General features: G+C 38.9%; 1 protein-coding gene across 2 annotated transcripts in view; it reads left to right on the top strand.

The window, feature by feature from the left end:
- The first annotated feature begins 2,342 nt into the window (after positions 1 to 2,342).
- Positions 2,343 to 26,457, top strand: part of WWP1 (WW domain containing E3 ubiquitin protein ligase 1) — a 58,844-nt gene continuing 34,729 nt past the window's right edge. For both annotated transcript variants that reach the window (XM_058020985.1, XM_058020978.1), the window contains exons 1-2: positions 2,343 to 2,490; positions 25,114 to 25,204. In XM_058020985.1, coding sequence (XP_057876968.1) covers positions 25,135 to 25,204 — 70 coding nt within the window. In that variant the 5' untranslated portion in view covers positions 2,343 to 2,490; positions 25,114 to 25,134. The remainder of the gene's footprint in view (positions 2,491 to 25,113; positions 25,205 to 26,457) is intronic.

Genomic DNA, 26,457 nt, shown 5'->3' with positions numbered 1-26,457 from the left:
AAAGCCTGGTCTAGTAGAAGGTGTCCCTGCTCATGGCAGGGAGGGTGGGGAACTGGATGAACCTAAAGCTCCTTTTCAATCTAAACCATTCTATGATTCTGTTTCCATTACCTACTATTCTAAAAGTAGTCAGAAATATTGAAGAGGTTTTATAAGACATTTAAAACCAAACTTGTGGCATTAACAAACTTGTGACATTTTGCACTCATTAGGGTATCAAATGTCCTTTAAGATGGAAGAATACTTGGAATGTCAGTGTTTTCCAGAGTGAGACAAATGTATGACAAAATTTGTTTTGAAACAGGGAGGAGGAAAGCCAAAGAAGCCCATAACTTGTCTACAGAGTATTAAGTAACTACACACTTCATACTTCATAAGGCAAGAAAGAAGCACTTAGAAATTTTACACATATACTAAGAAGTAATGCTCATACTTTCCATGAAATATTAGCATCAGATTACTGATATTAGCAACAAGCAAAGTTTTATAGAAGAGAAATTAATATCTTTTGCAAGAGATAGAATGTTGCCATGTACATCTTTACCCACCCTTTGCAGCTGGGAATATAATGCTACATCCATTACAATTAGATTGCTTTACACTAGAAAAACAAACAGCCAGGAAAGCAAGATGGAGCTTATTACCTCACTCCAGAAATTCTACCAAAATATTGTAAAAGTGATTCTTTGTGTAAGCAAGTTCCTAATTTTGGACAATCTCAGAACTAAAGAGGGACTCTAGTTTTCTTTAAATGTATGTTTTAGCTGTTGTGAGAAAATAGTATATGCTGAATTCTGTAAATCACATAGATTAACTTGGTTACCTCGCAATTAGCAACTAGGTTGCCTACTGCATACAGCTCATCTTACTGCCCATGCCAGATGTTGTGAGTGTAGAGCCCATATATTGTTACATTTGCTGTGTACAGAAGCTGAAATCATCACAGTATTCAGTCGCTTGTACTAGTATTACCACCAGTCAAGAGAATACCAGTATTTTTCTTTATTCTAGAATACTCTAAGATACTTTTAAAGCCAAACTGTAAATACTGTTTCCTTTCCAAACTCTGTTTGCAAACTTTGTTTTCCTGCAGATTTTCTAAGAAGAATGAATAGGTTGGAAAGTAGTATTTTTGAGAGCATTCCTTTTATTTCCTGAAGGAATTTACATGCCCAAATCAGATTGCTGGCCCCCATGTTGTTTTTTAAGAATAATGAAATACCAGACGTTGCTGAAAGTTGCTTCAGGGTCTCATACTGTAAGCTTTTGTTCCTTTCAATTAACAGTAGTGCTGGACTTTCTGAGACAACCACTCAAAGGCCTTGTTTATGTCCGAAAGTTCACGCTATTACTGCCTCCACAGCGTTATGTTGTACGGTACGAAGACAAAGCTTCATTGGTCTCCAATGTAAGACACAACTTCAGCTCCACACACTTGTGCATATAACCACTTTTGGGTTTGTAAATCCGCAGGGGAGGCCTGTGGCTCCTGCCAGCGGACAGCCGGCCCCGGGCCCGTGCCGGGGCTCCCGGAGGTGTCGCCGGGCGGGCGGGCAGTGTCTGGCCCCGCAGCGGGGCCGCTCTGCGCCGCTGCCGAGGGCTGCGCGGAGCTGCTCTCCCTGCCCACATCCGTCCGCCCCACAACGGGAAGGGCTGCGCTACTCAGAGAGGCAGAGGAGGCTCGGCGGTGGAGGACGGGCAGCAGTCAGGGGGATCACGGGCAGGGGCTCCTGTCACGGCGGCGGCAGACGCTGCCGGCGGGGCACAGGATCCCGCCCTGCCTGCACGGCCGGGAAGGGAGGGCGGGAGGCGGGTGGAGGAGACACCCCCCGCCTTTATCGCCCGCACCGCAGCGGGGTGTGCAGGCTCTCCGCGCCGCAGAGGAGCCTTGTCGGGGGACAGCGACTTGCAGGAGCCCTGCTTATCCTGCCCCAGCAGGCTCTGTCCCGCGGACCGTGCCCCGGGGCTGCAGCCCGGCCCCGCCTCTCCCGAGGTCGATTCCGTGCTCTCGGCTCTTCTCCCCGCCGCGGCGCCCGACTTGGTTCAGCCCGGGGCAGGCGCTAGGAATAAGCCCTGTCCCCTTTGAAGAGCCTCGGTTCAGGCTCGCCTCTTCCCTCCCACCGCCGCTGCGCACTGCTCGGTCCCGACTGGGCCCTCCCGCCGGGGCGGCTCCAGCGGCTCCGGCTCCGGCTCCACAAGTTCCTGCTGCCCGTGCCCCGGGAGCGCGCACGAGGCTGGCCCGGCCGTCGGGGGCGCCGGGCGGGAGCAGCGGGAGCGGCAGCGGGAGCGGTGCCGGGAGGGGCGGGAGGAGGGCTGTTGTGCGGGAGCCGCCGATGCCGCTGTGAGATGGCATCATTCTGCGCGGCGGCGGCGGCGGAGCGCGGCGCGGAGGGGTGAGGAGCCGCCGCGGCGGCGAGGAAGCGAAGAAGAAGCAGAGAAAGGTGGAAGGAAGGAGAAGGAGGCGGCAGCAGCTGTGAGGCTGCGAGCACGGTAAGGGCGCAAAACAGGCTGTGCCGCAGCCGCTCTGGTTTGCGGTCTGGCCGGGCTGCTGTCCTCGCTCCTCGCCGCCGCTCGGCCGTGGGCAGCCAGGGGGGTGGGCGCTGGACGGCTGCGATCTGCCCCTGTCACCGAGGGGCGGGGAGGAGGGGAATGGGCGTGGGGGCTAAAATGGCGAAGGGAGCCGTAGGGAGGTCTCGGTCTCTCCTTTCCGGCACTTCCACTCGTCGCACCCCTCGGGCTCTGCTGGCGGGGGGCGGCGGCTGTTGCTTCTCCCCTCCCGATGCCCCACATGGTGTTCGGAGAATTGCTGGTTTTCCCTGCCGTCTCCCACTGTGGCTCGCGTCTGGACAGGGCTGAGGGCCTCTGGGCCCGCACCTGGCGAGGAGAGGGAGGGTCGGGGCTGTGGTGAGCCTGTGTCTCTGTGGGGCGGGGGGACAGGGAGGGGGAGTGTCGCCGGTGTCCGATGTCAGCGAATAACCTTGTTTATTCCTGTCTACGGCCTTTGCGAGGGTGACTGGGGGCTGAGTCGTGACCTATGTCAACGCTGAGTGGATTGCGAGAGGCTTTAGTGGCCAGGAGTCACTGAGGCAGCTCCACGGCCGGCCCTGGCTCGCTCATGTGCGGGGTGAAAGCAGAGGAGAGAAATATTGTCGCGTTTATGTTCACCTTTCTTTGGTGGAGCCGGGGAGGGAGGCGGTGAGGAGCCGTGTCCCCTCACGGTGCCGGGCGCAGGGGACACGGGGGGTGCTCGGTCAGCGCTCAGGTTTTGGGTGTCTGCTCGTCTCTCGGGGTCCCTGTGATGGGTGTTTGGCTGAGCAGACTGTGGGAATTGAAGACCTCAGAAGACCTGTTTGTGTCCTTTATCTTTGTTTATGTTGTTGCAAAATGTTACAACTCGGTGTGTTTATTTACTTGATTTTATTTGTAGTTGTCTTATTTTTGGAATGATACCAATTCTCATCCCAGTTTAACTAGGATGAGCTAGCTCTGCTTCCAGATCAATAAATGTTTAAACTGTACATCAAAGAGAGAAAAGGACTTAACACCATCTAATTATTTTAATGAGAGCTCTTCGATGTTTGGGTGAAACTGTAAAAAAAGGTATTCATATTTCGGTTGTGCTTTCAAAGGGCAGCTGTGTCTTATAAAAAGTAATCAGGATGCTGTGCATTGAAAAAAACTCAGGTTAGGCAAGTTTAATAATACTGGTTTACTAGGAGATGCAATCACTGACTGCAGGTAGCTGGGTTATATATGGACATACCTCTGAAAGACAGTATGATCTTCATTGTAATAAGTCTACTCTTAAAATTGGTATTCTGGTTTAATGACTGCAGTATAGAAACAAAGGGACTGCTATTGGCTGTGGTAAAGCTTTACTAACTTGAACTGGTTGTATATTTTTAAAGAATTTTGTATACTGCCTTATCTGAGTCTGTTTGGTCAAGGTCTAAACTGACTAACAATTTCTGGTTGATTTAAATACTAATAAAGATTAAATCAATTTACTTATAGAAAAAATCTGAGAATTTTTCATCCTTTTAAGAAAAATTTTACAGCCGCAAAACCACAATTTACTTGGATTCATGACCAAGATGCTTTCAAATGGGGCAAGGAGAAATACTTCTGGTTGATGCTGCTTGTGAACTTGTGGGTTTAGAATCCCTTTATCACCTCCTCAGTGTGGATTTTGAGCTATATCTTAAAGGTCTAGCCCTGTAAGTGCTTCTAGCTTGAGCAGCCTAGTACTATCCATGGACTTTCCCCAATGATACTGTAGAATAATTCCCTTAAACACAAAATTATACTTGAAAGCTTGAGAGCTTTTGGACTGATTTATTCTCTTGGTATGGGACACTTTGTTACCAAAAGAATATGAATTATTTTTGTTTGTAAAATAGTTTACATTTGTTGTTTAATTTCAGTGAAAAAAACACTGTAAGTCAGCCAGTATGTTTTCGTTAAAGGGTTTTCAATAAACTTTAAATAATCACTTTGCCTACAAGTGCTTCTTAAATCACAGGAATACTGATGGAGCTCAGAGCCAACCCCTTTTCACGAGTCTGTGGAACCCTTGGAAGAAGTGTCTGCTAGTTTTACTGGTATTCATCTTTTTATCTTTCTGTATGAAGTCGGAAATTTTGATAAGTTGGAATTTCTCCCCACTTCCCTGTTGTTTTTCATGAAAGAATGTGTGTGGGGAAAGAGATTCCTTCTGGATTTTGGACAGGAAGAATCAGAAGCAAGGATCTACAACAGGGAGTTGGTATCACATTCAGTTTCTTTGTACTTCCTATGCCATTAAAGCATTAGACTTGAAAATTAAGGTACCATGATCAAAATATCATGACCGAGGCCATGTCTGTTAATTGGAAATGGCTTCTCTTTATGCACTTAAGGTAAATACTTATTGCTAGCTTAAAAAACCCCTGCAATCTAAATCCTCCACAAAAACCCCCCAGTTCATTTTAGAATTGAGTTGAAATAACGAAGTGTGAAGGCTAGGTGAAGTAATGAACGGAGTGATAACCAAAATAAGTGCTTGCTGCAAGCTGTCTTTAATTCTTGTTAGTTACTTTTAGCTATGATTCTTGTTAGTTACTTTTAGCTATGGTAAAAAGACTCTTCCTGAAGACTGAAAAGGAGTGAAGCTACTGATAAAAATGTTCTCTCTCTTTTAGGCAGGCCTGGTACTGCACTTGCCTGCTTCTGCAGAGTGTAACATTCACCTGAATTAAAAAAAAAAAACAAAACCCTTCTGGCTCTATCAGAAAATCAGTTGCATAGTGACTCAAAGTCAGAAAAGCTGCTCCAGTGTGCCTGTAATAAAGTGTCTGAACTGGGGCAGGATTCCCCAGTTTCTATGGTAGTGTCATATTAGCAAAAATCCTGTTATTTTTCCTCTCCTTGCGAAACTTGTAAACCAGAACTGCTGAACTCTTCATTTGAGTTCCGAGTTGTGCAATATAGTGACACTCTTCTATATTCTCAGGTCTGTGTCCCAGTGCAGGCAATAGGAGCTGGTTACATCCAGGTCCTTCTTTCCAAGTTTGCTGCCATTGCATCAGTAGGCCACATTCTGTGTCGGTGTTCATTCAGATTTACTGTGGTGTGCTGGAGTTCTCCTGTGGTTACATAAAGTGGCTGGAGGTAAGGATCATTGGAAATACTGGAGGTGTCACCACTGTTTTCTTGAAGAACAATAATATAGTTGGAAAGAGAAACCTCCCCTACTTACCAGCAGGAGTTGGGAGTGTCCAGAAGAGGCATTCCAAAGGCTTGTAAGAAAGATGAAGTCTCAGAGTGGTGCACCCTCTTTCCCTGCCCTGGCCCTCTCCCCTGTAGAGCACTGACATGGCACAGTTTTTGCTAAAAGGTGCTATGATACCTTTAAGAGAGAGTTAGAGGGAGTTTTTGTTTTTAGTTGCTTTTTGTAAGAGAAAAACTCTAATTACTGCTGCTTGTGATATCTATTTGCTGTTTGAGGAGCTGCTGGTTTAATCAGAAGCATATTTAAGTTTAGCTCTGTTTTCCAAGTGTAGTGTTGCTTTAGAGAGAAACACTGGAGATTCCAGGGAAGCTGTCAGAGTGGTTATAGGATGTCAGAATTGTTTACAGGGGAGCGTGCTAGGTTTGATTTTGTTTTGTTTTCATTGCTTATTTTTTTTAATTTCTTAGCATTGCAGGGAAAGTATGTCAGGAAAACCTTTAGGTTTCTTTTACATAGAGATTTACTAATTATTGCACATACAGTAAGAAGTAATTAATCATTGCAGGTTTACATGACTGTACTGCTGTAGTTTTATAGCAGCCTATGTATGACAAAAAAATAATTCTATTTTGATTTGCTCTCCCCTCAGTCAGTGTTGGGGACTGTGTAAGTAAGTTGTTAATCTAATGTACAGTTTGGTAATTCAGTACTGTCAAAAAATCACTTTTAAAATCCTGCTAAAAGAGAGTATGGCTTTGGATTTAACTTACAAATTCTACTTAATTTCCAAGAGTCAGCTAAAATTTACTGAGCTGGTTGTGTTACTTTATAATGGCTTTTGACTAAAATAAAGTCATCAATAAAATTGGAGTGAAGCATGTGTTTAACAAAGCAGATTATGTTCTTCAGTTTTTATTAACCACCATTTTTCTTTTCATTGGAATATGTTATATATGCTTTTGTTCAGCTTTAAGTGGCTAGCATCTGAGCATACTTAAATGTAACCAGTTCAAAACCCGAATACTTTTTTCTGAATAAAATTATCTGTTACACAGTAGGACAATCTCTTGATTTGTCTTACGTGTAAATAGCATTGAGAATGCAGATGCATATTAGTATCTGACCCCTCAAGTAGTTCAAACAGCATAGAATTACTCCCATCTACTTTGATTCCATTAGGATTTTAGGCTTATTTTGCAGGATATTGTCTTGAAGATAGAGGAAAGCAATTTAAAAACTGATGAGAAGGGGAAGTCGGATTCTAAAGATAAGCAGCAAAATAATTCTGGTTTATGCATTTAAGTGTCTTCACCTTGCAGCCTGAAGTGGGCAGAGGAGAGCTCTCATCTGTGCTTCTGTGAGCCTGGAGAGCAGTAAACAGGATACTCTGCACATATTTCTTATCACTGGGGTTTTTAACCCAGATCTTTTGGTATAAGATCTGAATGGAGCCAGAGATTAGCAGAAGAATCCTTGAAAAAAGGAAGCAACAAAAAACTTCTACCTGTTCCTCATATAGGTGGGTGAAAAATATGGAAGGACTTTAGATTTTATGTGCTATTTCAAGATCGCCAGAAATTCTCAGTATAAATCAAATCAAATGAGTTGTAGTTTTCGAATGGGCTAAAGTAAACAGGAAAGATAAAGTTGTTAATCTGTAAAATTGCACAATATGCTTTGGCATCAAAACTGAAAAAATAACACATGTCCAGTTTTGAAACAGAGTGCTGTGATAGCTCTTGAGAAATTCAGAAAGACTTTTTTTTTGTTTGTTGTTTGTAAGGATGGAGTAAAGCTGTTGAGCAGATCATAATACCTTAGTCTTAAAAGCTGACCTTGTTTTTATTAACTGGTGTACCAAAATTACATACACATTTGTCTCTTGTATTTCCTAGCATCTGTGATGACATAAAGTTATGTTTGTAAGCATAACAGTTAAAAAGCAAAGTAAAATATGAGAGGAAAGCTCAATAGAAGATGAATAGTAATAAGATTGGCAAACTTCGCTTTTCTCCTCAGGTTAGAATTGTGGAAACTGCTTTTTCTTAAATTTCAGTTCCCTTTTTTCCTCCATTTTTGGCAATATTTTCCACTTCCAAGTATCTTTGTACAGTGTTATCTTTTTAAAAAATGATCACTTTTCTTACTTAGTAGCTGAAAAGGTTTTAGGCATTAAAAAAAAAAAAAAAAAGAGAGAGGAAAAGAAGATGGATTTTGACTTCAAGATGCCAGTTACAAGGACAGTAAAAAATCAGTTAGTATTGAAAATCTGGTGGAAGACTGATATCTGTATGTCATTCCAGAATAAAATGAATCCCTGACTGAATGTCTTGTAAGAGGTTGCTGACAAAATTTTGTCATGGGATGGTGAATTAAATTGCATTGTTAAGGGAATAGCCATGGGAAAGAGAACTGTTTGGAATCTTACTTCATAACATGATAAAAAGTCTTCCGCTAATGAACTGACAAAATTGGTAATTGAGTAGTGAAAGTTGGACCTTCAGATGGAAATAACAGTGGGTAGTGTAATATTTGGTGATAGGTACATTTGCTGTGTTAACATAGGAGACCTAATGTAGGAAAGAGTAGCTACAGCTATTCCTCAAAATGAGGTGTAATGAAGTATTTGATAACAAGAACCAAACACAGTGAAGAACTGTTTTACAAAAATGTCCCATCAGAAATGGAGTAAAAATCTAAATGTTGGAATGTATTCAGAGTATAACATATATGAGCTTACATGCTATTTTTATATTACTTACATAAGCGTCTTTGTTACTGTTCTATGGGAAATGGTTTTGGGAATCTCCCAGATATTTTACAAATGAACTGTTGTGTTTCTTTGTTGTTTGTATTCAGTGTTTGATCAGGAAAATATAACTGATTGAGAAGAAAACTATCAGAGTAGTACAGCTTCTGTGCAAATAAAATGAAAAATGTTGTTAATTTTTAGCATTAAAAGAAAGTGAAGAGAGGCCTCTAGCAGAGGCACACAGAACCTTAAATATTAAATATAACTTTCAGCTCATGCTGTTAATCCTGTGTCATATAACTAAACAAAGAGGTATTAGAGAACACTTGGAAAAGTTGTGGAGGGTAGTCTATCACGAAGTAATTCTTACACAGTTCAGTTGAGATTAACTGATGTATGATTCAAAATAAAGAACAAACAGACAAGGAGAAAATCCATTGCTAAGAAATAGGGATTTTAATAAAAATATCATAGAGATAGTATTTTAGTACATAAACTAAATGTATTTTAAAATACTTCCAAAGAGCTAGTTAGTCTAAACTGCCCACTGTAGCTTTTTTTTTTTTTTTTTTTTTTTTTTGTTACAGTTTGTTTATGTTTTGGTTGGTTTTTTTGAATATAACTGTCAGGAACAGTCTACTTTCAGAGTTGGTTGCTGTTCTTGTCTCTTGTATAAATCTATCATGCTGGTTGCTTCAGTTTCAAAGCTTTAAAGGCTTTAAGTAATCAAAACTGATTAAATAAATCTTTATTAGCAGAGACATATACTTTGGGCTGCTTTTCCTGCATGTTTGAACATTTTGTGTTTCAGTCCCTCCCATATAACAGAGGGGAACTAAGAACATTTTCCCAGATGTTTAGTGACACTCCACAGCTTAAAAACTGGTGTTTCTAAAGGTTGATGTAGAAGATGTAGGAATAGACTAAAGAATAAAACAGACAATGTCATCATGCCACTGTTTCTGTGCACAGTGCATTCCTAGCTTGAATGAATGCTTTGTGTATTTTTTCAACTTCTGTGTCCTGCCCCATCTTGAAAGCTGTACAGTACAACTGGGGAAGGCACAAGAAAGGACAGCAGGAGGAGGAGAGATTCGTACGGATGAAGACTTAGGCTATGACTAAGCATTTCTAGTGCTCTTCAGGCTGAATGCCTGTGTGTTGACCATACTATGCAAGTGTATATTTTGTGAGTAAAAGATGCTGGAGATGCTTTTCTCTTGCTTGTCTTTCTTCTAATATCTACCCTCACAAGTCCCTTGAAAACCAACCTGAATTAGGGAATGACTTTGACCTCCTTCAGTGGGAAGCTGGTCTTTTCTGTGCACTTTTTGTAGGCACCTGATTTCAAAGCAGTGTTGCTCACAAGAATAAGCTGTTAATAATTTTAAGTTTTATAACTTAGTCTTTAGCTTTTATCTAGAAAGGATGCTGACCTTCATGAAAGTGTGTTTTCATTCACTGTTGCTTTTGTAATGATGTGTTAAACTTACTATGCAAGATATTCTTGTGGTTCAGTATTGACCCTTGAGAAGTCAAACCTTGGGCCCTTCTGGTACAACCTGTCTTTTATTAATTTTATTAATTAATTAATAATTTTTATTTATTCATAAAAACAGTGACCTGTTTTTTATTAATTTTCATATTCTCAACTTGCGATTTTTTTTTGTAGTTAAATTTTGGAATCATATTAACTCAGACTAAAATTGGATTGGAAAATAATTAGCAGAAACAGGCAACTGTTTGTTTTAAGACGTGAGAATTATTCATCAGCTTAGAGCCCTGGTAAGGATCAGGTTGAATTCTCTAGCACTGTAGAGACTGAAGGGCTATTTTTGAAAAAGCAAGCGCCAGTGCTTGGCTGAATGCTCTCAGGTAGCAGTAGGGAAGATTAGTGCAGTCTGTGACTGGAAGTAGGACAGACATGTTTTAGTGTTTTAACACTGCTGAGATTGACAGCTGGAAAGAGCCTTGCATAGCACTTTTAAAAAATCAAATATTCAGAGAAAAGAGAGTGAGAACATGCAGTGAATTCTACTTATACCTCTTTGAGCTATTTTTTGAGATAAAGTTACTGGTGAGAGGTGGATCACATCAAATGTCTTACTGACAAAAATTGCGCAAAACCCTTTCTGCCACTTTCTCATAACACTGAGTAGGCTTCTCTTCCCCTCTTTGAATTATTGCTTTTTTGTGACTTATCAAAACAATGGGGAGGCTGGGAAACTATTTTGTGGATCAGTAATAATGTATTTCCCATTATTGGTATTCCTTAGTCACCTTTTTCATATCTCATAAAAACATAGTGGGGGGGGGATGTAAGAGTAACAGCAGCACTCTTGGTTAATGTCTTAAAAGTTGTTCCATGTTTGCCAATTTTGCTATGGCTGCAGCAGAGATGTGTTTACACCAGTCAAAGCTATTGTAACTAATAAGGTGGTGCTGACAGACACAAATTCCTGCAAGTGGATTTTATAAGCTATCTGGGTACTCTTGGTATGTGCTCAGGCTCTCTGCCTGTTCAGAAGCTCATAGTTCTCCATTTTCCATATGGTGAAAATAGGTTACCTACATAGTTTAATATGGAAGTACCTATATGTAACTAGGGGGTAAAGTTTTCTGTTTGCAGTGTAGGTACACTAAAATCTGCCCATATTTTAACAATCTATCTTAATATATTGCTTTACATTGCTCTTGATGCAAGTCTGATGAGCAATAATTTATACTAAGCATTAGGATTCTGCATAACAGAAGACAACCCAGAAGGCTTGTGTGGCTAGCATATATAGTGTTCTGACAGATATGAGAACTATTTAGCTAAATATTAGAATTAAGGAGAAAATATTCTTCCCTGATATCTTGACATATGTGTTGGCCTTTACCTACCATTGTTCTGTTCAAGAAACATGAAAGTTGTTTACTCTGTTTGTTTCGCTGCATGTGTATTTTTATCTGTAACACGCAGAGGAGGCATTGTGGTATTTTTCAATATTTGGCATTGTGGTAGGACCTAGAGGCATCATTGTGATTAAGATTTGCAAGCAATGCATGCTGTAAATATTTTGAGGTAAGTTGCTCTGTAGCAGTGGAACTAGGCTCCATACAGACTTTTCTTACAGTTACAATTCTTTGCTTCATGTGCTGTTCTAGACCCTTCTTACTTGTAATAAAAAAGGTACTGTGCACTGCTGCAGCTCAGACTGATTCAGAGCTTTCTGTGGTGTTTCTGCAGCTTTTGAGTCAGGCAGTGTAGAGAGCTTGAACTCACGCTGCAGCCTTTGCTCAGCAAGCACGTGAAATTGTGTCTCTTTCCTCTGCTAGGCTATTGAACTTTGTGAAACTCATGGGAACTTAGTGTTTCAGAAGATATTACTTCTCAGTTTATTTTAACTGAATTTGGTGGTGAACAGATTCACTTAGAGGGATGGAGATGAAAGGAAGAGGGGGGAGAGGCAGGTGGACAGTATGAGTCATGCATGTGATGTTTGCTTGGGAAAACGAGGCTAAAAAGGTCCAAGTATAAGGCAGACCAGAACAGCCAGATGTGTGCAATGGAATCATAGTCATTTGTCTGGGCCTCTTGCATAACACTCAGAAATACAGTTTTTTGTAAACTTCTGTAATGGTACTATATTTTTTCTTAGACCCTTATATGAAGCTGGTAATACGTTATAGATAATGCACAGATCGATTCTGAAGCATTCGTAGCAATGGTCAATGAACGTACTTGAAAAAAATGGATAAAATGCTGTTTGTATATAGCTTGCTCTCTATATCAACAGCAGTAGATGAAGATTTGGTTTCTGAGATGGAGGGTTGGAAAATGCATACAACTTGGCTTAAGAAGGAGAGTTTATATGGTATATAAATATACAGTAATATTTATATCAGACCCAATGTGAAGAATGTTAGAATTTGTCCAAAGGAGGAGTAGAGGACATGATATGAGGGGCAGCTCAGGATACTGTGTTTGCTTGGCTTAGAGAAGATGAGACGTAGAGGTGATGTCATTGCTGTCTACAGTTCCCTTATGATGAGGAACAGATAAGGAGGTGCTGATCTTCTGGTGTGCAGTGATAGGAGGTGAGGGAGTTGCTTAAAACTGTTTTGGTTTGGTTGGTTAATCAGAAATTCTCTGCTGAATCATGGAATGGCGTATGTTGGAAAGGATCTCAAAAGTGGGGTCAAGCACTGGAACAACCTTACCAGGGAAGTGGACATGTCCCCAAGCTGTCAGTTTGCAAGAATAAAATAGAGTACAATATTTCAATTAGCAGGAACCTACAGTGATCATCTAGTCCACCTGCCTGAGCAGTTCAGGGCTGACAGCAAGGTAAACTATGTTGTTAAGGGCCCTGTCTGAATGTCTCTTAAGCACTGACGGGCCTGGGGCGTAGACCATCTCTCTAAGAAACCTGTTACAGTGTTTAACCACCTTCTCAGTGAGGAAATACTTTCTAATGTCAGGTCTGAACTTCCCCTGACTCAATGTTGAACCATTTCTTCATGTCCTGTCACTGAACAACCTGGACAGGAGATTAGCACCTCCCTCCCCAGTTTTCAGCAGACTTGATACTGGTCCATTCAACTCCAGTATCTGGTTCATTGATATGAATATTGAACAGGACTGGCCCTGGAACTGAGCCTTGAGGAACAGCGCTGGGATGGGTCACCAGTCCCATTTGGTACAAGCCTTTGAGCTCTGCCCTTCAGACAGTTCTTCACTGAGCATACCATGAACCTGCTCTTCCCAGTTGGGCAACTTGTCCTGAAGGATGTTGTGAGGAACAGTATCAAAAGCCTTGCTAAAATCCAGAACTGTATCTGCCACCTTCCCTTCATCCACAAGGTCAGAGACCTTATCCTAGAAGGATATAAAGTTAAACAGGATCATTTCATGATCACAGCTGCCAAGACAGCAAACTACTGTCACATCCCCCATGAGTTCTGTATTCACGAGTAGCAAGTCTGGGAGGGCATCTTTTCTAGCTGGCTCACTGAGTACCTGTGACAAGGAGTTACATCCTACAGACTTCAAGAATTTCCAATACTTCCTCATCACAGTGGTATGGTGCTCCTTATTGATATTAATTGAAATCTTTTATGAGGGCAAGGGCTACAAATTCATAGGTTTCCCCTAAATTGCCTTGAGAATAATTCATCAGTGATTATGTTCAGGCTGGGGTATCAGTGGTAGACACCCACTGCAACAACTCCTTTTCTTCCATACCCCTAATCCTCTCTCAGGGGCTCTCAATCATATCATCACTAACTGGAAGGATGTGCAATCAAACCCTTGCTCACAAACAGAGCAATTCCTCCACCTTGCCTGCCCTGCCTTTTGCTCCTGAACAGCCAGTAGCCCTCCTTCCCAGTGGTCCAGCCGTGAGACTCATCCCACCAAGAGTATCCCAACACTAATAATATCATAGCCCTGGGAACTGACCAATCCATCCTGTTCAGGAAGCATTTAGACAGTGCTCTGAGATGTTTTTGACTTTATATTAAAAGATGTTTAACTTTTATGTTGCGCTGTGTGGAGTCAGGAGTTGGATAGGGTGATCCTTGGGGTTGTCTTCCATCTCAGAATGTCCTGTGTTTTAAGAAGAGTTACAGTTTGCTTTCCACTTCAGTTCTCTGTCGATCTGCTGCAGGGTTGGCAACTTGGAACTTAGTAACAAAATATTTACAGTGTATCAGGCACATCGGAGTATCTCTGGAGAAGTTGTGTGTTTGCTGTCAGGGAAAACTAGTGCCTTGTCCTATTGTCAAGGCCTTGTAACTCTTGGAAGAGTAGAGTGACATTCTACTTCTGTGAAAGCAGATCCTAAGGAAACCACTACTGTGTTTATATCACCAGTATGTACTGTGGCCTTGGTAAAAAGATGAGAAATTAAATGCTGCTATATCCCTGACTCTTCTGGCTGGTCTGAAGATTCACTCCCAAAAGTATGTTGATGAAAACAGAAAGCATGAGGATATTCTCACAGCTTTCTTCTCATTTGTTTTGTTGAAGTACTAATTAACAAGCTTTGGTCCTTTTCCAGATCTCTCAGCCTCAAGTAATTCTCATTTTTTTGGGGTAATACTTGTAAACTGTTCTTAGATAAAGGAGTGAGGGACATTGTAAGTTGAAGATGGTTTTGGGAGTATGTTTGTGTTTTGACTGGAGAAGCAAAACATTCTCTTGGCAGAAGATATCTGGGGGTCCTGGTGGACATGAGGTTGAACATGATGCAGCAATATGCCATGGGGACAGAGGGTGACTGGTTCCTGGGCTGCATTAGACAAAGGATCTCAGTCTGGTTGAGGGAGGTGGTCCTTGCTTTTTATTCAGCACTGGTGATGAGGCAACATCTGGAGCGCTGTGCCCAGTACTGGGCTACTCAGTACAAAGGAGACATGGATGCGCTGGAGAGAGTTTAATTAAAGGCCATCAAGATGATTGAGGCACTGGAGCACCTCTACTTAAAACAAAAAAAGTTTCCAATATTCACCATTAGCATAGAATATGTCTACAGTTACAAATGTTTTGAATAGTACATTTTACTGTCCTTTCAGGTTTTCCAGATCTGTTTGTATAGGTGATATTTATGTGCCTGATGAAATAGTTATTTTTTTTTAGCATATGTATTTTAAACTTATCAGTACCTAAGGAATTGGAGTAAGTACTAAAGGGATCTGAAGGAATCTTATGATCTTGATAAGTAGCTAACTATTCTATTAAATAGTTTCAAGTTGTTAGCTTTGCATTTTTATAAACTATCCTAGATTTTTATTTAAGGTAGAGACCTACATTTCAGTCCCTCAGTATTCCTCTGTCTCAAGTTTAGCAGTAGGTACCACAGAAAATAATTTGTTGCTCAACAAACTTTACTACAATCTTTACTACAATCCTGTCCTAGAAGTTCTGTCACTGTGTATTTCCATTGTCTGAGAAGTAAAATCACTGCTCTTAGCATTATTTTAAATGATCAGGGAAAAACGGATTTCCATTTCTAGTGTCTTCTAAGCTGTTAAACAGTGACACATGCTACTGTTTTACAAATGGTATCTCATAGGTGAGGAGGCTGTTCAGTACTACTCACAGCATCTTACAAATTTACTGGGTAATTATTAAACTTATCTATGCTTTATGATTCTGAATACATTTTGTACCATCTTTTGCATTCAGTTTGAGCATAGAACTATTGCTTAAGTTGTTTTCACAAGGATTCTGAAAGTTAATAATCTTTCCTTCATTGAGCATACTGTCAAATAAGTTGGGACTTGTAATGTTTCAGGTTCTTCAGTTTCATGCAAAATTTTAAGACATAGGTAGAAAACCTGATGGTAAGCATGCATGCTACTTTGTTGCATTCTGAAATATTTTTTATTTGTAACATATGGATTTCATGTGTACTTTTGTGTGGAATAATTAAAATATCTCCCAGAAAAATTTTAGATTATATAGGTATAAAATGCAAAGAAAAATATACATAGGACTGAAATTTAAAGGTAGCAAAGGTGAGAACAACAAAAAAAATAAGAGGTTCAAAAAACAGGAAGTGTTTAAATTCATGCAGATAAAAAGGTATGGGAATTGGCTGCTTGGGGCAAAAACAGAATACCAGAAGATGTGGAACTTGGTTTAGTCTGTGAAGAAAAAGAAGTAATACCCCAGTGTCATATAAACAGATCTACTAAGTTAAATTGAAAGAATTTCAGACATTCAGGGTAAGGCATCCAGATTAAAAATCAAAGGTTAAAGCTGTTTGTGTAACTTGGACTTTGTTTTTCTCTCATATGTCTAGCAGGAGTCACACATGGAAGCACTGTTTACTGGGCTTTGCCTCTGAACCATTTCTTTCAGTGTATCTGTAAGAATGACAAAAAACCCACCTGCTGCTTAATGGTGCTTCATTACTCCATAGTTCTTGTTCAATTCATTTACTTAATTTCAATTAACTGAAGCTTGTCAAGGCTTTTATTTGACATTGAAAAAAAATCTCTTCAATGTTTTTGCAACTTCTAGTAATTTTAAGTGTGACTTATTGCCTGCTTAACTATTACAATATGTCCATTTAGAGCTTTATATACCCTTGTTAAAGTCTTTGCCAGCTAGAAAGATGTGTAACGTGAAATAATTAAAACAACAGCATAGCTAGGAAATATTTTCTTTTTCTTAAAGTTTATTCTTGTGTTCAAACAATTTTGGCTCCTTAACAGGAGTGCAACAGAGTGCATATGTCAAAGAGTTCCTGTGAGGCATGTCAAGGTACCATTTTGCCAGCTTTATGAGTATTTTAAATTCTGGCATTCTTTTGAAAGGAATCAAACCAGCAAATATTTTCATTAAGTGTATAAGATATCCATGAATATAGCTTTTTACTGGAAGCTATAGGAGTAAGGTTGTTTCACAGGAGTATGGTTGTTTTTTCTTCCCCTGCCTTCCCCCATACACCAATTAATTGCTGATTAATTAAAGCTAATACCTTGGCCTACATGAAGTCTTCCCTAGTCCATTGCAACTAAACCAAAATTTGTATTGGGCTTTACTGTATATTCCTGTTTAACATACATGTTAGAAAAGAGAGTGGAACTGCAGACTTTCTAAATTGGCCTGAAATAGTAAATCGTAGAGAAGGAGAACATCTCAAATGGAGGAGAGATGAAATTTTTGTGAAGAACAAATTAGTTTTGTATTCAACATGAAGCAAATATTGAGTGGTTCTCAGAAGGCCCTGCTGGTGTTTGTGATAAGTATTTCCATTGCTTCTTAAAGTGGCATTTGGTTTGTGGTAAGGTTTGTGGCATTTGAGGAAAGAAAACTTTAAGTTCTCTATTTGCCTGTGTGTAATTATTACTGTAATTTAAACTTTTGATGATCAGAAATATCCATATAGGGAATGCCAAGTCTTTTTTTTTTTTTTTTTTTTTTGTAAATGTTGCAGAGGGCAAGAAGAATTGTAGAAGTAACTTTACTGTCCTGCTCAGTGTAAGAAAGGCCAACGTATTTTTGGGTCTACAGATATTTCTCCAGATCTGTTTCAGGTCTGGTTTCTGTTTGTGCATCTCAAATTACTGAGGTGAACGTTTCCTGATGGCAAAGGGAGAAATCCTTAATTTTTAAAATGATAATAGAGTTACTGGTTCTCTCTGGAAGTAATACAGTTTTGGTTCTTTTTAAAAAAAACAACAGTTAATTAGACATGTGTTCAATTAGCTGTGACAAAGCCATCAGCATTTTAAACGTTGATAAATAGTGAAATGGACTTTTCAATCAGAACTGTGTTGAATAAAAATTCTGGATTTTCAAAGCCTTAATGGAAAGAGATTGATTAAGAAACTTATTTGCATCTGACTTAAGAAAAGGCATTTTTTCTCTTTTTTTTCCTTCTTATTTTTCCATCAATAAACTTGCTTCTGATCCTATACTTGCTGATTTTCATCAGCCTGGTAATTCCCTTCCCTCACCTAGCCTTGTTTCTTTGGTGGAAGAAGGGGGCCTGGAGGCAGGACTAGAAGTGTGGATGATTTTCTGTGCTACTCAACAAAGTGGAACAGATGTCTTTTCCTGAAAGATGCTCACACAGGGTTGCTGTGTCACCCTGCATGCTCCACCATGGGCAGAGCTTCCCTAGAATCTTTCCTTCCCATACTTCACACTCAGAAGAGATACAGTACAGAGATTCTGGCACCTACAGCCTTCAAAATCACTGTTCACTTCTCCAACCTTTAGCATTAATTGTTTATATTAATGAATTAAAGTAGAAAAAAATGTAACTGATTTCAGTGATGGGATTTTTCATATGTTATGAAGTGATATCACACTATCTTGGTACTTTTTTTTCTTATTCCTCGCTTGATTCTTGTGGTGCCATATGAGTAAGAAAGTAGTTTGCTCTCTTGGTGAGTGTGCTCTTTTACATCTGAGTGCCTTGATTCTTCATTAAATATCTCCTCAATTACTGGTTCACATCATCAGGCAATTTATAAATGTGTGTTTGCTGCTCCAGTGATACTTCTTAACTTTCAGCTTTACAAGAAATACCTGCACTAGATGCAATCATTTTCAAATGAGTAATGCAATTTAAAATGTGCCTGCTTAAATTCTACGAATAAGTAATTATTCTACTGACTGAAAAATAAATAAATGAAATATTCACTGTAGTTGTTCCCTTTGATTTCTGATGTTTTAATAGCATTTTGAGATTTGGAGAGTATTGTTCACAGAAGTGTAAATTTTATAAATGTTGTTATTGTTAATGAGACTGACTTCCATGAAACTGTTGATTCATATGAATTAGGAGATATTCATATGAATAAGGAGATCCTTTAATTTTTTTAATAGACTTCTATGTTGTTGATAGAATGGTTTTGCTTGTGTCTTCTTTTGTCTTAATCAATCTGTAGTTACCCAAAATAATATATGACAACTGAAGTAATATTAAAGTATCAGCTGTAGAAGTTAATAACTAGATTGTACTCTTCCAGTTGATATAACAGTTATGTATGAGGAGGGTGGTTTAGAAAGAAGGGTTGTGATCACTGTGGTCTTCGTGGGGTTCTCCAGAGTCTCAGTGATTTTTTGTTGTCCTGGAATTTTGAGGCTGGCAGTGGTATTTGTATGTATTGATGAACAGTTCTGAAAAGTAAAGCTTCACATCCTTCAGATCAATGAAGTTTAACCTAGACTTTGAATAAAGAGGTGTAGCAAGTTCATATTTGGGAACGTGTGGTGATTGTAGCCATGTCAGAATTAATCCCCTCATTTTCAGGAAGATTATAACTACAAAGATGGTGACTTACATTGCTGTATGTAATCCTCTTTTTAAGATTATGTAAAGATAACCTCAAAGATTTTAACCCTTAATTGACATATTCAAGAGCCAAACTGGGCATTTATTTTGAGAGACAAGAAAAAGGGATTTAAGCATGAGGAAAAAAAAAATTGTCCATGATGCAAGAAAACCGTAAATATTGCCCCTATGCCATAGTGTTCCCTTTTCCATTAGTGGTAAGGACTTGCATTATTTGAATTCTGACTTTTGAAATTGTTTAGTTAAAAATCCTCATCTTTCAGTGTTTCTTCACTATTTGTTTTTCTTTCTAATGGAGCCTTTTTTGTAAATTAGATCAAGAAAATACAGGTATTTTGCTTTTGACATTACCCTGAATGTGAAAATTGCTCAGTCCTCCTAATGAGTATTTTCACTTTGCTTGGTCTAATTGGCATCCCATGCATTTCTGCAGATCAGACAATGTGTTTAGTTGAAATTTTGTTTATTTTTGGCCGTGCAGATATAATTTCTTCTGGCTCATCAAGGTGGCAGGTTGCTAGTCCTTGAAACTTTCAGATTTTCAGTATTGGAAGAATCCCTACTAGAACTTCCAGAAATCTTCCTCAGGTTATAAAAGGTTTTTCCTCTAGTAAAGTAAAAAAATGATGGTAGTCCCATCTTCATGTAAGTCTGTCAGTTCTTCTACTTATGGGACTTCTTTATTGTCCCTGCTTAGTTTCATTCAATATGTGTGTGGTATCTCTGCAGCAGCCTTGCTCCCTAGAAGCCCAAGATTTTTGGGAACATTTATATCAACACTCTTTACTTCCAGTCTTTGTTAATTTTGGACTGCTCTTTCATGGTCTGTTATCCCAGGAGAGCTTTTCATGTCTTTTACTTGAGTATGACAATCCATACTAGTACCTTACAAATGTCAGTAATACTGTTTTTGTCAGCGCTGCAAACAGTTCCTGTGACAGAGTTCTTGTCTGCTGTCTCACCTCACCTCTGCTCCCTGCCATGTCTGCACCAGTAACTATTCTGTCAAAGGTTGAAGGGCCAAGTTTTGGATTATGCTTCTCTTTTTTAACTGTGCAGCAGCATTTTTCATATGTTCAGACCAGCCTTTAGGGACTAATAGATGTTCAAAGCTCTAGATAAAATAATTCATCTTGTACAATCTAGTTTGGCAGACTTTCCTTCTTGAAGGCTTTGTTTACCTGGAGTAAAAACATGTTTGGAAATTAGTATGACCCAGTGTGCATCAGGCAGTGAAGACTGTTTTTTTTTTTTTTTTTTAAATATTAACATTAGAGTGGCTTTTTGGATCTTGAATGAAAATGACAAACATTGTCATGTGAGCAGGCTGTCTCCTGAAAGAATCAACCTTCATCTGAGCTGATTAGGCAATAACCTGTTAATTTAAAAATGTCAGTAACTGAGATAGTGATGAAAATAACTGATGACCAAAGCCTTAAATAAATTAAATGTTTCCTTTCTCTTACTTCCCAACCCGTTCTTGATTTCTAATCAGTTAGGAAAGGATGAGTAGGCTGCAGCTGTTAGAAGCTTTGGAACCTGATGGAAACTGTTAGAATCTTTGAAACATGGTGAAAACAGAATCAGTCACTTCAACTAATTTGCTCTGTTTAATAAAGCCCTTTTCAATATAAACCATGACACAAAACTTTATGTATTGTTGTTAAAAACCTATGTTTATTTTTAAAAGTTTAAATGCTTTTAAAAAAATTTTCCTATATTTTAGTGTGTTTTCCTAAATAGTATTTGACATGCATGTCAGTATTTTGTTTACAGCATAGCGAAAATGTGGAACTATAATCATTGCTTAGGTGTAAATGCACCTAAGTGTACCTTATTGGCAAGAATATAAAATAGATTTCTGTTACAGAAGGATGTTAATTCAGCAGGGTCAGAGCAGAACATTGGGGGACTGTTGTTGTGGGTTGCAGTCATGCCCCTCAGACGACCACAAGCCTAACTTTGTTTCATCTCCATCAGCTATTGAGATCTCCCTCACAGTGCAATAATTTCTCCCAGGTATCGTGGTCATTTTTTCTTTCAAGAGGAATGATGCAAAGTTAAGTGTAGTGAATTCTTGCTTCCCTGTTATCAGAAGATTGACAAACGTGTTTGCCAAATGCAGTTAACAGCTTAGTAGCTTGCAGAGCCAGAAACTCAGGTTTGGGCAAGTGGTATTGCAGATAAATCAGCACATGAAGTTTGAGGAGATTATACAATGAACTGTCTACTCGAGAATTCTGACACTATTTATTTATTTATTTCTATATTTATTTTGTTTCGCACATCCTTGGTGTAAAGTTAAAAAAAGGACAAAACTCATCCAACTAACCAAATGAAAACCAATCCCCCACCCCAGCAATTTAGATCTACATAGGTTAAACAGTTGAAGGAAAGAAATAATCATAATTTGTCAATTACAGAAGTATGCCTAAACTAGTTTTTCAATGTGTGTTTAGAACTAGATTGCAGATCTTGGTTCCTTGGGAAGAATTTGAGTTTATTTGAGTTTTTTGAATTTGTTGCTTTTATGATGTTTTCCATATCAGTGGCCTCCAAAATCAGGTGTAGATGACCATCCAGTGGAATGTGTGAAGAAAATCTAGGACTTAATTTCTTTCTTATTTTTCAGTTAAAATATAAGCTTTATTTAATATTGATACTGGCACCCTCTGTAGGTCTGTATGTTGCATGGTCTGTGTCACGTTTGGTTCATGAGGTGTCCCGAAGACAGATTTAGTATTGCACAGTATGATGGGGTCACAGTAACACCTTCATTTGTTCATTCACTTCCAGTGTATTGTGATGGAGGCAGTTTACTTGGGCCCAGTTAGGAGGATTTGCAGATTATAATATTTAGTTTTTACAAAGTTTTTACAAGTAAACCCTCACAAAATAGGCAAGTAGCTTAAAAAAAATCCTGCAAAGAGTCCACGGATTGAAGATAATACTAATAATATGAATAATAAGAACATGGCCGAGCTGATGCTTCTTCTACTTCTAGCTTGAGCTCTTGGTCAGGTGTGTTAAGAGATAAAACCATTGGCAATTAGAGGTGACAGGAAGTCAGGCAAAACAATTTGGTTTATCAAGAATGGTATTTCAAATACGGATGTACATCCGCTACTGGAAATGATGAACATTGTTTCTTGAGGTATCAGCTGATGATAGTATGAAGCCATCACAATTAGCAAGGCATTTAAAAACTAAGCACCCAAAACATGAAGACAAGCGTACAAGCATTTGCAGGTTTTTTTCAGCAATGTTGAAGTCATGATGAACTCAATCCAAGATTTTACAAGATTTCACTACACTTGGTGATAGGTCATTAGAAGCCTCTTTTGAGATTTCTCAGTAGCAGAAGACACAGATTCTGTTGGGGAAGCATTTCCTCTTTCTGTGGTACTATAAATGTCTGAAATAATACATGGTAAACAATGTGGTGACAAACTAAAACACATTATTTTGTCAGCAGATACTGTTGGAAGATGTCTGGAAAACATTGCCAAAGTTCTGAAGAAACAAATATCAGAAAAAATTACACAGTGGGAGAGGCTTGCTCTACTGACACTTGGATGAAAGTATAGGTGTTTGTGGTGTGGCTCGACTTATGGTGATTGCTAGATTCTGGGTCTATAATGAAATTCACAGAGAACTAAGTCATTAGGGAAAGATGTACCAGACAAGAGACATTCTTAAGCATAAATTGTAAACAGTGTCTTCTTAAATAACCACATTTTTTTTTTAATGGAAAAACTACAAAAGTAACCACAGATGGAGTGGCTGATTTGACCAAAGTAAAAAAGGTTCTTGGCTAAGGTTACAGGTTGGGCACAACTTGCAGAATTCATTCACTGCAACATGCATAGGCAAGCAACAAGAAAGTTGGAGCCATAAGTGCACAAAGTGCTGCAGGATGTCATTATTGTGGTTCATTGTATGAAAACAAAACCTTAAATAGTTCAGTATCTAACATAATCTGTAATGACACTGGGTGTGACCAGGAAGATCTTGTGTGCTGTGCAGAGGATCACTAGTTATCATGGCAAAGTGCTTAGAAGAGTTGTAAAACTTGAAGATTAATTACATGTTTTATCTCACAGAAAAAAACAAGTGTTACGAATTTCCTGACCTGTTTTGTGATAACAGTCAGCAGTATGCTGACTATCAGTTATTTAAAAAGAAAAAAGACAATTAAGATACCTCACTTGAAGGTCAAGATGGAATTTTAACAAGTGAGAAACCTATTGTTTTTTGAAATAAACTGATGCTATTGAGAAAGTATTTTGAAAATGGATGTTTTGAAATGTTTCCTAGTGTGATTTTTGTTGCCAGAAAAGATGTGTCATCTGTAAAACCTTCTGTATTTGTAGACTTAAACTTGGAAGCAGAATTTCCTTATCTGCTTAAAAGTCCTCCCAGTTAAGAGTTTCAGAATCTGAATTTTTTTATAGAAGTATAAAAATGTGCCTTCCATTGGTTTACAATAACAAGTGATTGATATCAGGGAAGATGGAAAATTATGGCCATATTTCAAGAAAAACCTTTGCATAATTAGTGGATGAAGATGCAAAATGAGTGTCATGATTTACAAAGTGTAGCCAGTGATGCACTTTGATTTGGATGTACGTATCTCTGTAAAATGTGTTTTCCAGCTATGACAGCCAATAAACTGAATTTGAAACTAGGCCTTCAAATCACTGTATTACAAAGTGATAAGTCAGCATTTTAAAAAATGCTGAAGCATATTCAATCACATGGCTCTTACAAAAAAACCCCCACTTTTTTTGGTAAGAGCATAATGGTTTTTTACCATTAAAATATTTAAAAATACCGTTTATTTCATCTTCATTTCATCCTTTTAAATTTCTGGTTCTGTACATTGTAATATATACAGAGTGTATTAGTAAAACAGTACATACATTTAATTTAGAACTAACTACACATGTACTGGGGGAATGTACTCGAAGTTTTCATACTTCTAGAAGTGCATGATCAAAAAGATTTGGTGACCGCTCTTCCCATATTGTTAATTGAAACCAGTTGTATTCACCAAAGCAATTATGTGGAAGTTCATCCAGATCAGGGAAAATCTATTTTACACATATATATTCTTTTCGTGTGAAGAGTAGTTGTCTGATAGAAACAGAATGTTTTACTCCTGGATGTGTTTCAGGTGTAGTAGCTCAGGAGGACAGGAGTGATGCTGTTTGCATGGGTATGTGCTGGGATGCCCCAGCTGGGATCTGACACACTCAGTTTTAGTTGCTGAGTGATGAGCTGGGTGTCCTTGTGAAGCGCTTCCTGTCTCAATAGATGAGGGAAGTGATTTGTGGGTGGACAAATCACCCACAGTGATTTGCAGTGGGGCAGGAAGCTGGTGGCAAATCTAGGGAGAGAATGCAAAGGTTTGTCTGAATTGCTGTCATTACTGCGTGTATTGTTCTGGTGACAGCATGATTTTCGAGCATGTAAACATTTCAAACGTTTGGTTCTTTTGAAATTGTTGGTGCTCAGCTTATCTGAAATCAGACCATAAGTATGTTTTCTAGAGAGAGAATTATTGATATATCACAGCTGAATTTCTATTCTTGCCTTACACAGTTGTTATAAGCTATGTAAATATATATGTTACTGAAGTGTCTTGGCATCCTTAGAGGTGTAATGTGGGACAAATTTCCAAAGTGATTGCTTTTTTTAGCTGCTGTTATGAAATAATGTGTTCTGCTGTACCTAAATAATACTTGGTAACTTCTTGATTAGTTGAACATTTTATTTTTATTTAATAGCTGTAGCTGACATGCAGAGATAAGTACTTTTTAATAAGCTATCTTGTTTGCTTTTTTTAGGCTGAAGCCTAAACCTCTGACATGGCCACAGCCTCACCAAGATCTGATACAAGTCACAACTGTAATGGAAGATTACAGATGCAAGTAACAGGCAAGTAGTGATTTGTGTCATAGAGATTTTTACAGGAAAACATATGTATTCTACAAAAGCATTCCTGGAAGTGAGTGTAAAAATGATCTAGTTAATATCTTAATTAATGATATGAATGTTACAGTTAGTAATGTGACTATAATATATGTAGGTGATTTGAGGCTAAATAGAGATTATACAGTGAGTTGCATGATAGAGTTTAATAAATCTTCAAAATAAAAAAAAGGTATTTTTTACAACAGTACAGACAATTGCAAGAAATTTTGCTTGGGAACAAGTGGTTAATGACTTGTATTCTGAAGAGGGAACACAGATTACTGAAATTCTAGGAAAAAGGTCGGTGGTTGTAGTGAACCCCAAGCTGAAAATAGGTACAATGTTTTAGTGAAGGTGGAGAACTGGAGGAGATCACAGAATTTGCTAGCCCTTCAGAAGATTAAGTTCTTTCATTAAATATCAGGTAAATATTTGTTGAATATAATATCCTTAGGGCCACTGGTTAGACTTAACAGACCTATGGAATAACTTAGGTTGGAAAGGGCCTTTGGTGATTCCCTAGTCTGGTCTTCTGATGAAGGCAGGGCTACCTTTGAAGTTGGATCAGGTTGCTCATTATATTGTGCAGCTGAATTTTCAGTATCTCAAAGTCTGTAGATTACCAGCTTTACTTGTGATAAGCCATGTCAATTTGAATGTGTTTCCTTCTATCCAGTTAAAATTTGCTGTGAAGTCTCTTTTTTTGCTTTTGCTCTGCTGGTGTTCATAGTTTGAGGCAGAAATAGGCCATCCCAGTATCCATGGAAATTTCTGGAAAACAGTCTTGGAACTTTCTGATTGTGCTGGGGACACTTTTTCAATAGTTGTTGAACAGACCAAGTATGCATTTTGCTACTGATGGACAAGGACTGGTCAATGATGTGACAGTTGTTGTCAGTCTGAGCTACTCTGTCTGTGGGATGGCAGAACAGGACTGGGGTTTCCTGGTAGTCTGAAGATAAGCAAAGTGCATCTAAATAAGCAATGGCTAATAGTGACAGTGTTACCACAATTAAAAGTAAAAATGATGCCAGCACATAGGTAAGATACTGTACATAAATACACCTACCATAAATATATATATGTGTATTTATGTGTATAAGTATTATTTTACCATTGATAACTAACTTGAGCTTTCCAGGGATTTTGAGAAATCTGGGAATGCTGAAGTAAAAATGGATGCTGAAGTAATAATGGAAGTAAAAATAGGAATATAT

The sequence above is a fragment of the Melospiza georgiana genome, chromosome 1, assembly GCF_028018845.1.
Source record: "Melospiza georgiana isolate bMelGeo1 chromosome 1, bMelGeo1.pri, whole genome shotgun sequence".
NCBI lineage: Eukaryota > Metazoa > Chordata > Aves > Passeriformes > Passerellidae > Melospiza > Melospiza georgiana.
Note: the sequence above shows the minus strand (reverse complement) of the source record. Positions and strands in the feature narration are given on the sequence as shown.